Source organism: Echinops telfairi, unplaced genomic scaffold, assembly GCF_000313985.2.
Source record: "Echinops telfairi isolate 266 unplaced genomic scaffold, ASM31398v2 ScPeMD7_7466;HRSCAF=8504, whole genome shotgun sequence".
In the NCBI taxonomy this organism is placed as follows: domain Eukaryota; kingdom Metazoa; phylum Chordata; class Mammalia; order Afrosoricida; family Tenrecidae; genus Echinops; species Echinops telfairi.
In genome coordinates this window covers 1,210,883-1,221,888 of record NW_022111366.1, presented here as the reverse complement: position 1 = coordinate 1,221,888, position 11,006 = coordinate 1,210,883, and the positions used below count along the sequence as shown (strand labels likewise).

The 11,006-nt window shown below is 41.0% G+C and overlaps 1 protein-coding gene across 1 annotated transcript in view; it reads left to right on the top strand.

Annotated features, from left to right (window-relative positions):
* The window catches only part of LOC101657802 (olfactory receptor 1052-like), a 33,025-nt gene that overhangs the window by 21,173 nt on the left and 846 nt on the right, over positions 1–11,006 (top strand). The window contains exons 3-5 of the mRNA XM_004717283.2: positions 1,505–1,590; positions 10,084–10,230; positions 10,759–11,005. Of these exons, the coding sequence (XP_004717340.2) occupies positions 1,505–1,590; positions 10,084–10,230; positions 10,759–11,005 (480 nt within the window). The remainder of the gene's footprint in view (positions 1–1,504; positions 1,591–10,083; positions 10,231–10,758; position 11,006) is intronic.

Here is an 11,006-nt window from a genome sequence, read left to right as displayed (position 1 = left end):
CCTGAGGACAATATTACGGCTCAGAGCAGCCAATGTACAGAGAGGACCACAGGGCCGGCCCCACCTTGAGACACAACAACGTCCCTCACTGACACATAGCACTATGGGCGACAGCACTGGGGACACGGTGATGGAGACGTGCCCGATCCGACCCCACTGCACCGGGGAGAACACTAAGGACATGCAGCGGTGCAGCGAGGGGAGCAAAGCAACGAAGTCCCCGAGGAATGCCAACGGGGCCAGGGTGTGGCAGCCCAGCAGATTCGACTGGAAAACACCCATAAAGGTCGACGGACAGACCTGGAACTGTTTGAGGGCTCCATGGCCCCGCTCCCTGGGGGATGGACAGCAGAAATGTGGGTGAAAGGAGACAGTGGTTGGTGTAAGACATGGGGAAAAAAGGGATTCATAAAGTATCAAGGATACACGGTGGAGGGAAGGTCGGAGTGGGAGGGGAAAAATGAGCTCATACCAAGGGCTGAAGTAGAATGAAAATGTTTTGATAAAGATGATGACAACACATGTACAGATGTGTTTGACACACTGGGTATATGTACGGATTGTGTTAAGAGCTGTAAGAGCCCCAAATAAAATTTTAAAAAACAAAACAGAGGAAGACCTTCAACAAGATGAGTTGACACGGTGGCTGCAGCAATTGGTTCAAAGGCAAGGACGCTTGTGGGGAACGTTTAGTTCTGTTGTACATAGGGCGGTTGTCAATCAGAACCCACTCCAGGCCCCCCACAGCAGCAGTAGCCATGAAGCAGTATGTCAGTGTGATTTTGATTTTCTGGATAACTAATGATTTATGGATATTTAATAAACACCATTTCTGGTTCTCTCTCACATGTAGTGGGGGTGGGCAGAGGGAATTTTCACCTTGTAGGTTTAATTTGAAGGAGCCCTGGTGGTGTAGTGGTTACATGTTGGGTTGTTAAGGGCAAAGCCACCAGTTCGAAACCACCAGCCCATTCCACGGGGGAAAACCCGGCTTTCTGTTCCCATAGAGATTGACCATCTCGGAAATGCACGGGGTAGTTCTCCCCTGTCCTGTAGGGTCACTATGAGTCAGAAGTGAGTCTGGGGTTTGGGGAGGTTTAATTTACGACACTAACAGATGTTTCTGGGTTTGTTTATGGTGTCACAAATTGCGACATTATTTTCCAATTATTTCCATTATTTTTTGCATCAGTCACTCTATAGAACGACCCCACTGTCCTTCAGAAGGCCAGAGCCAGCAAGATCTGGAGCACTGGCAGAAGCAGAAACCATCCAGACTCCCAGTGCCTTATGGGATCCAACTAAAGAAGTGAACGTCAACCCTTACCCATTTTCTTCCAAGTGGAGAGGGGAAAGTCAGTTCACAGGTTTCAGTGAGCTGACATTTACCCACACGTTTCCTGAAAGAGGTAAGGATCTGATCACTTCACTGCATGATGGGAAATGATGCTTGCCAAGAACTTAATGAATCCAAGAGAGAATTAATTGTGCTTTGTTTCTCTAGTTTCCTTTTGCCCCTGAGTTGTGTTTGCACCCCAAGGAGTCCAAAAACAGCCGCTTAGAGAAAATTCAGATGGATACTCCCAAAAGGTCAGTCCAGGAGTGTTTATAAATGGGCAGCTTAGAAAATTAAATGCATTGACAGATCTAGAAGAGTTTTTGACCATGAGCATATTCTAGGCAGTTCCTGGAACGGCAGGTCCCCCCTATGGCCCGGGGCAGTCAACACCTTGTATTTCCAAGGAGTATCTATCTCAGACCAGGCAAAAGTGTGGAGAACACCAATGCCTATCAGCATAGCCAGAAATCCATGGCTTTGGGCTAGAATCAGTGGTAAGTACTTTATCTATTTATCACCCCAATTGAGAAGAACACTGTCCAGTGTCAGGATGGTCCTAGCCCATGTGAACATATTGTAAAATATCTTATAATTTTTAAATCATTTTACTGGGGGCTCATACAACGCTTCTCACAATCCATATATACATCCATTGTGTCCAGCACATTTGTTGCCATCATCATTCTCAAAACATTTGCTTTCTACTTGAGCGCTTGGTATCAGCTCTTCATTTCCCCCTCCCTCCCTGTTCCCCCTCCCCCCTCCCTCCTGAATCCTTGATAATTTATAAATTATTATTATTTTTCATATCTTACACTGCCCAATGTCTCCCTTCATCCACTTTTCTGTTGTCCGTTCCCCAGAGAGGAGGTTATATGTAGATCCTTGTAATCGGTTCCCCCTTTCTATCCCACCTTCGCTCCACCCTTCTGGTATTGCCACTCTCACCACTGGTCCTGAGGGGTTTATCTGTCCTGGGTTCCCTGTGTTTCCAATTCCTATCTGTACCAGTGTACATCCTCTGGTCTGGCTGAATTTACAAGGTAGAATTGGGATCATGATAGTGGGGGGGTGGCGGGGAAGCATTTAAGAACTCATTTTATAATTTTTTACTTTGATTTCCATTTAGGTAATGATATAGTTTTAGCACGTGTGTGCGTGTAAAGATATCTACAATAACACACATTTAACCAGAGTTTGACTTTAGTGATTATCTACTCCAAACTTTCAGAGGTGCCTAAATTCTTAAAGTAAGATAAAATGAATGGAAAATTAGTTCATGTTGCTCCTTTCTAATTTTAGCAGAAAAAAACGAAATTTAGGATAGAAATCCAAGGCCACACATTTCTATGATATATTGTTCTATGCCAATATGTTTGAAAAAAATATGTGCTTAAGGAAATGGAATTAAATTAGCGAGACACTTAGACTCGGCTTTGAGTGCCCGTAAACAGTTACAGTCTCTGAAACCCACAGAGGGTTGCTATGAGTCCGCCTTGACTTTACGTCAGTGAGTTTGATGTTTATGTTTGGAAACATTTATTTTTTTGAGACAGGACTTCTCTTTTTCATAATGTAACACTTTGATGTTTGTGAGGTGTGTTGTAAGTGATTTTTAAACATTAACAAACCTCTCAATATTATTATTTACTTCCCTTTCATTCTTATTTAAGGAATAGTATAGATTTGTTGTTACCCTTAACATTTCATTCTCTCTCATTTGTATTTATCATCACAATTGAGGAAAACTTCTGCTTGGTATAGGACATACCTATCCACTGAGAGCATATTAGAGAATAGTGGGCTTATTTTTATTCTGATTTGATGGCACTTATTTAGTGATATAGTTTTGTTATGGCAGATGTAGGTATCAATTTCTACAATTGTACTCATAGAACCAAAGTGGAATTGACTTTAGAGATTATCTATTTCAAAACCTGAGGGGTGCCTGGCTTCCTTAAGTGAGATATTTTGAGTGGAAAATGTGTTCATGATAAATTTTATGTACAACTATATATTAGTATGTCTCTAGTTTTAACAAGCAGAAGACAAAAGGATAATTTTCCGAAAGAAAGTACAAAATCACACTTACCCTATGATACAATTTATTATGTCCATAAACACACAAACTAATTATTAGAATAAATATAAATGAGTTTACATAAAATTTATGTTTGGAAACGATTTTCCTTGCTTAACGAAGGACTCTTGTCTTTATGGGCAACACATTGCTGTTTGCAGAGTGCGCCACCAGCAATTTGTGAGCTGTAATAAGGTGCTGAGCCTTGTGAATGGTTTGCTTCCCTTTCTCCTTCCTTTTTGAAGAACTCTCATAGATTCGGAGTTATTCCTAAAGAGCTTCATGCTCTCATTTGCCCTAGGAGATTATCAATTGACTAGAAAAGAGAAATAAACAAACCTGAGCCATTGCTCTCTGGTTGCAATTGAGCAGGTGCTGCTCTCTATTGAGCAAGACTCGAGTGAGAACCACTCTTCTTACCTGGGAGGAGAACGAATACTACGACCACCATCGGCCAGGGGGCCGTGGGTTCTCATTGAAGCCATGAAGCCCTTTGGGTTATTTTTGTTGTCAGTCAGTACGTTGTGTGCCCTAGGACTACTGATGCAAAATGTCCTCCTGAGTACAGCCGATTGGTCTCTTCTCAACTTCCTTTCTCCCGGTGAACCTGACCGTGGTTCTGGGTTTTGCATTTGTCCCTGTTCCACTGACAGTCTTGTTCATGAGCAGTTCTGGGCCTGAGGCCGTGGCTCTGGGTTCTCCTTTAGCAGACATGGAGGTCAGATGCTATTGGGTGTATCTGGCTTTGCGATAAGAAAGTCAATGACTGGAGGTGCCTCTCTAGAAGGGGCTATTGGTAGAAGTCAGTCCTTTTCCACTGTGACACACACATTCATGTGAGCGGACTCAGTGTCTTCTGACACATGACAGATGGAAGAGGGTACATTATCTGGAGAGCGACCCTTTCCTCGATTTTGAGTTTAAATAGACTGGTTAAGAAATGCTAACTTATGAAACTAGGACTGATGGATCTATAGAGCAAGACTTCATTCAGCAAGTGGAATAAGGGTTTGGGGGAGGGGGCACAGAAGTGGTGATGGGTGGTGATGTCAAGGGGCCCATATAGAAAAAGAATGTCTGGAAACTGACAGCAAATGTACAAGTCTGCTGCTCGCGATTGAACTGTGGAATGATTTGACATATGTACTAAGCCCATTAACAAGAAAGAAATGCTGACCTAAGTCATGTTGTAGAAAAGAAACCCCTCTTGAGATCCAAGTCTGATAAAACCCACATGCTGGCCATACCGGTGCTGCCTATGAGTAGGTATAATTGGTGGGAAACTAAAGAGCTAATCAGTCAAATAGTTTTATCAGCATACTTCTGAAATATTCGTTTGACTGATGTTACCATTCATGTGTATACATGTAATGGCCTGACTGAATTCTCAAGAAAAAATTGTAAATCATTGTTTATGGTGAAATAGGTAGGCTTTTACATGTGTAGCTTTTTCCTTATTGCCCCTTTTATAAAAATCTCTTATTCCATAGAACTTTGTTTTCAGGATATTGAAGTAGAAATATTATGAGCATCTGTCACTGCTATTATTGGTAGCTAAGTAAACTTAAGCATCAATTTCCTCACTTGCAAGCCCTCACAGAATAGCTTCCAGATAAGGCTGCTGTAGCAGATGCATGAATACTCTGCTCAGTGTCTGGTCAAGAATGCTCATTAAACAGTCGCAGGTACGACATTTGGGCTGCTGTGCTGGACAATCACAGTACATTTAAACAAGAATGGAAAGAAAGTTAGAGTTGTTTTGTTAGAAGGCCTTCTTTTGTTGGTCAGTTATAAATTCATATAAAGAAAAGGTTTGTAGGGCACACACCAAATTGTTAACAATGGCACAGTGTGGTGTGAAAGTAAGGATATTCCATTTTCATTGTATGTAAAAAATATTTCAGTGAGATTGTGAAACAATAAGTTCTACAGTTTTGTTTTACTTTTTTCATTTAAAAATATCATGGCAGGGTTTCTTGTACATTTTTTCAATTTCCTTTGATTTGATCATTACTTCAAATTTAAATGCATAAATTTAAAAATTATATCTATATATAACGTGTATCAGCCTTGAGGATGTTCATAAATGCGAAAAGGAGATTTTACCTTGAAGGGAGAAAAATAAGGAGTGCATTGCAATATTGAGTCTGGTCTATGCATATAAAATCTTCATGATCTTAATAATGTCATGTTTTCACATATATAAAAACATTGGTAGGACAATGGAATTTCAGGGCTGAAAAGAACTATGAGAATAAACTTGACCAATTTTCACATGAGTTTTAAATCATTCCTCTTTGCAGAAGATAAAGCAATCTTCCCTTTGCTTAAAAATCTCCAGTGATGCAGATTAATGACTCTCTCTATTATAAAATACTTGCTTATCTAGTCAAAATTCAGTGAGTCCAGATCTCGTAAAATTTTAAAACAATACCAAGCCCCCTACACTTAAAATTGCATACTCTACTGAGCACAAGGGTGAGAGATTTCAGTTCAGTGGAAATTTGACATTAACCACATGTATACCCAAGAAATACTTGGAGTAAAGAAAGCAAATGGAGTTACAAGCAGCCACATTAGTGTGGGGAGGAAATATCGTTTCGTAGTTATGACTTAGGCTCTGAGTTGCCACTAGGCTACCCCTTTGAAGCCTGGAACATTCTTTAGAACGGAGCTGACAACGCCACTGCCTGTGTTTTGAGGAGTAACGAGAACACGCATAGGGCGCTCTCAGCACATGTTTAATGAGGAGCGTGGTGATGGGTCTGACATATATCCACGGGGACAGGCAGAAGTAGTGCCCCGCTCTGAGGCAGCCATGGCGGGTGCATCACAAATTTGGCAGAAAGGGTCCCTGAACTGAACAGGTCAAAACAGGATCAGCCTATTGTGATCACCACAGGCTTTGTGAGATGAGAGGGATGGCAAAGGTCCACTGGTCTAGCTCTTTATTTTGGAAATAAAGGAACAGAAGCCATAGTCATCCTCGAACAGAAGCAAATCTGCAGGTTTACTCTGTTTTAAAAGAAATGTGTCACTTGGAGCAAATGAGAGCCAGACCAAACATGGAGCTAGCCAGTGAAAAGAGCCAGTTAACAGGTATGCACCAATGGTCACACCTACCCTCCCCTACCCCTCTCTCTAGCTCAAATATGACATCTTTATCTGTTTAAATCCTTTAAGATCCACCCCAATGTCATGCCTTTAAAGAAGCATTTGGATACCTCCATTTTCATGGGTGTTCATTATGGTACTTCGTTCATCAATGATACATCGAGTGCACACTACATGATACGTCTGAGCGACTTGGTAAACACAGAATTAAGAACCCAATCTCTGATGGCAAGTTGCTGATATTCAAATGGAGTAAGAGACTCTAAGCAAGTAATGATTGCTCTCTTCCTAGACGGGTTCCAGCACAGACTACCACATCAATACAATCCCATGGATGTCCACTGGACTCTGGTGTGGGGCAGGTTAGGCTTGCCGCACAGGGTTTCTCATGCTGTCATCGTTATGGAAGCAGGCTGCCACATCTTTCTTCTGCAAGGCAGCTGGTGGCTTGGCTGCTGGGTTGGAATCACGGGCCTTTCCATTAGCAGGGAACAAATAAACATCGCACCACCAAAGAGGCTTTATCCGACCAAATAAAGGTTAATTTTTTTAAAAGTTATTCTGTCCCACATTGTAGTTTGTCAACTCATCGAGAACAAGACCCAGGTCTTTGGTTATTCTTATATACTTAGCTCATGGGCTAATTGGACACTATGGAGAAATTAAGTTGGTTTGAATTGAACTCACCAATATTCAGAAAACGTTGTTGGTAGGTGTTGAAAAGAAAGGAGAGTTATAAAGCTTGAAGAATTTTATCACCAGAGAGTCCTTATGAGCTAGAAAGGGAGGTAATTTGTCTTTCCCTTTCCATTTACAATAGAAGCATAGGTGAGATATAACAGACTGAAAGAAATGCTGGGATGAATTTCTGAGATCGGATGTAGCATTTTTCTTGGTAAATGTGCTAAAACAGAATTTTTAACTGGCTGTTGTTATTGTAAGCCTTCCAGCTGATTCCAACTCAAAGAGGCTCCAACGACAGGGTAGGCTTCCCCACAGGATTTCCTAGACTGTGATCTTTATGCGAGCCCGTGCCAGGTCTTCTTGTCAGTTCCAACTTCCTATCTCTCATTTTGCTGCACTTGGCCATTCCACCACTAGGACTCCTTTTTAGCATCATGGCTAAGCACTAGGCTGGGATCCAAAAAGTCAGTGCTTCAAACCCACCAGTCACTCTGAAGGAGAGAAGACCTGGAAATCTGTGGGCAGTTCTACCCTATGCTGGGGGACCACCATGAGTTGGAATCGACTCAAAGGCAAACAAGAGGAGGAGATGTGGGCAAGTGTGGTTCCTACCTGTAAATGGGATGAGTTACACACTTGCTACTAAAGTGTCTCTGGACCAACAACATTGGCAATTCCAATACAAGAGTGTTGGAAAGTCATACGATGCACATGCACATTAAAGTTTAGGGAGTCCTGGCCTCTGAATATTCCACCTGGTCCCAGGCTCTTGTATTATGGGGAAGTGTTGAATGGGAAGGAGGAGTAAGACAAAAATAGCAGCAAATTAACTTGGCCAACAACACCTCCAACCTTTAAGACTTTTTTTTAGATTCATTCTCCTGTGTGCTGGATAATGAGTGAGAGTATGTTTGCGCGCATGCGTGTGTGTGTGTGTGTGTGTGTGTGTGTGTTTCAAGTACGTTGTGAATTTACCAGTCAAAGTGAAAACCTGACTTAAAAGTTCTCGTCATTGTTTTGTATTGTTGAAATCAAATATTAATGGGCATGCCCTTTATACACTGTACAGATTTTCACAAGCTCACCAGTTACCTTGGTTAATGTATGTCCATTTTGTTTCCCCTTAAGGTAAGTCACCAAGCTTTTCATAAATTGGCAAAGCAAATAATGTCTCTTTTAAGACCTCTAGATTTATCTATTAACCACAGTTTATATTTATATTTTTAAAATCATTTATTTTTAGCTTCAGCACAAACTTTTAATTGAAATTTGATACTTTATACCCCTCAAGGCCCTGAAATTTGGATTTTTTTAATGAAAGCTTTGCTTGCCTATTAATCATGTGCTATGAGTTCTCACAGTAAAAGACAAAAATGCATGTGCTTTAAATATTTTTAAAACTAAAAAAAAATTTAAAGACTTTGAAATACTATAAAAATATATCATTATCAGGTTATATGTTATTATTATTAATGATAATGATCATTACTTAAAATCTCTGTGCTTCCATTTCTTCTGCAAAATGGGGATAATAGGTTGCTGTGTAAGGTTAACAAGAACTGAGATAGTGCTTAGCACATAGTGTGCATTTAATAAGTATTAGTAGTAAAGTGGGCTGTGCATTGGACTAAGGGTAAGATCAGTGGTTCGAACTCACCAGCTGCTCCAAGGGAGAAAATGGAGGCTTTCTACTCCTGTGAACAGTTACAGTCTCAGAAACTCCGGGGCAGTTTTCCCCTGCCTATAGGGTTGCTATGAGTTAGAATTCACTCAATGGCAGTGAGTTTGGAATTTTGAGAGTTCTTTCCCTCTTCCTTTGCATATCATTAAGCTTGGACAGTTTTAGTAAAATTCAGGTTCATAAATATGTTTCATCTTTTAAAAGTAATTTGTTGCATTTTATTTTGGTTTTGCCTTTGACTGAATGAGTTATACTAAACTCCAATTAGTCTTTAAAGAAAAACACATCTCTTTTCAATCAAATTCAACAAAATCTTTATCAAGCTAGACATGTTTATGTATAGTCTTTGGACTATTTTTCTCTGTGATATCTATCCCCACCAAATTGTGGAGATAAAGGTCATGGAAGGTTTGAGATTAAGGATGCCTATTCACAGGAGTCCTTGTGGTACTGTGGCCTAAGCATTGGACTATTAATAGCAAGCTCAGTGGTTCAAGCCCATCAGCCTGTTGACTCCCAGAAAAAGTTGCAGTCTCAGTTCTGTCTTACATAGGATCTTTATGAGTCAAAACCGACTCGATGACTGTGCTTTCCTAAGACCGACACTTAACTGGAATGTCTTGTTCCTGACCAGATCAATAAATGTGCAGCATGTTAAAATAGCAATTCTATACAGCTGAGAGATCTTCAAGAAATAGATTATCTCTGGATATCTGGACGAAGGCAAGATTCAAAGTCAAACCCACACCCACTACTCTCATGTCAGTTCTGACTCATGGCGGTGACTTTACATTGGCGTTCTGAGCTTTACGTTTTTATAGGAGCAAATAGTCTCCTCTTCCTCCTGCTGACCTTGTGGTTAGCAGCCAAGGCCTAGCTCACAGCACCGCCAGGTCTCCTGCAAAGTAAAAAAGGGAGCCGAAATGTAGGCAAACTAGCCCACAATCAAATGCCAGCCATCACTAGAGAAAATTGAAAAGAAACTGTAGAAATGAAGAGCTTGAAACTTGGTGCACTGAGGCTGACCCTACCAACATCATACTTCAAACTTTGCCCAACTCCTGGATAAATCAATGCAAACATTCACACTGAAGACCTAGCAGGAAGAAAGGCATGCTTATAGACAAGCAAAAAATAATTTTATTGCCTCAGTATCTACTGTCCCATACAATGTGTTGTTGCTAGGTGCTATCGAGTTGCTTCCAACTTGTGTCCAATAGAACACAGCAGTACTCGATCTTACACCACCCTCACAAGTGTTGCTATGTGTGATCTCTATGCAATACAGAACAGTACCTACCATACACCCCCCCAAAATGGAGCATCCAAAAGGTAAGGAAAATATGATCTTAGACTACAACACACACACACATCTGTTGCAGACTCAGATATGAAAGAAATGTTAAAACTATTATATAGAGACTTTTATATCATTCCAAGAAATTAATTAAAGGTTTTCGTGGAAAAGGCAGGCAACATTTAAGAACCAGAAACTCGTTTCAGCAGAGAGTTGGAGACTCTAAGAAAAGGATCAAATGGAAATACTAGAAATAGAAAACACTGTATCAAAGATAAAGAGTCCCTTTGGCACAAGTAGATTTGACATCAAAAAAAGAACTTTGGTAAACTTGGAGATAGATCAATAGAAATTACTGAACAACAACCCCTCTCCCACAAAAAACAATACAACCCCCCCAAAAAAATACCCAGGAGCCATGTAAGTTCACTGCAGTGGGGGGGTGGGGGGCAGCGGGGGCTGTCACTGGGTGTGAGGTGAGCGTCTCTCAGAACACCTCCCTCCACATCGGACTCCACTGCCCATCCTGCTCTATACCCAACATATGTGATATTGCTTGCAAGTTTTGGAACCTATTTGGAGTATTTGCTGTATATTTTTACTGTGGTTTTTCTCACCTCCCCTCTGACCCTCACCCATTGCTTTGTAGCTCTAAACGAGTTTCAAATGAATAACCAAACAGATGTCACCGAATTCATCTTCTTGGGATTTTCCAACCACCCCAATCTACAGGGTTTGTTCTTCCTGGTCTTCCTGGCTATTTACCTGACAGCTGTCCTGGGGAACACACTTATAATCATGGCCACCAGGG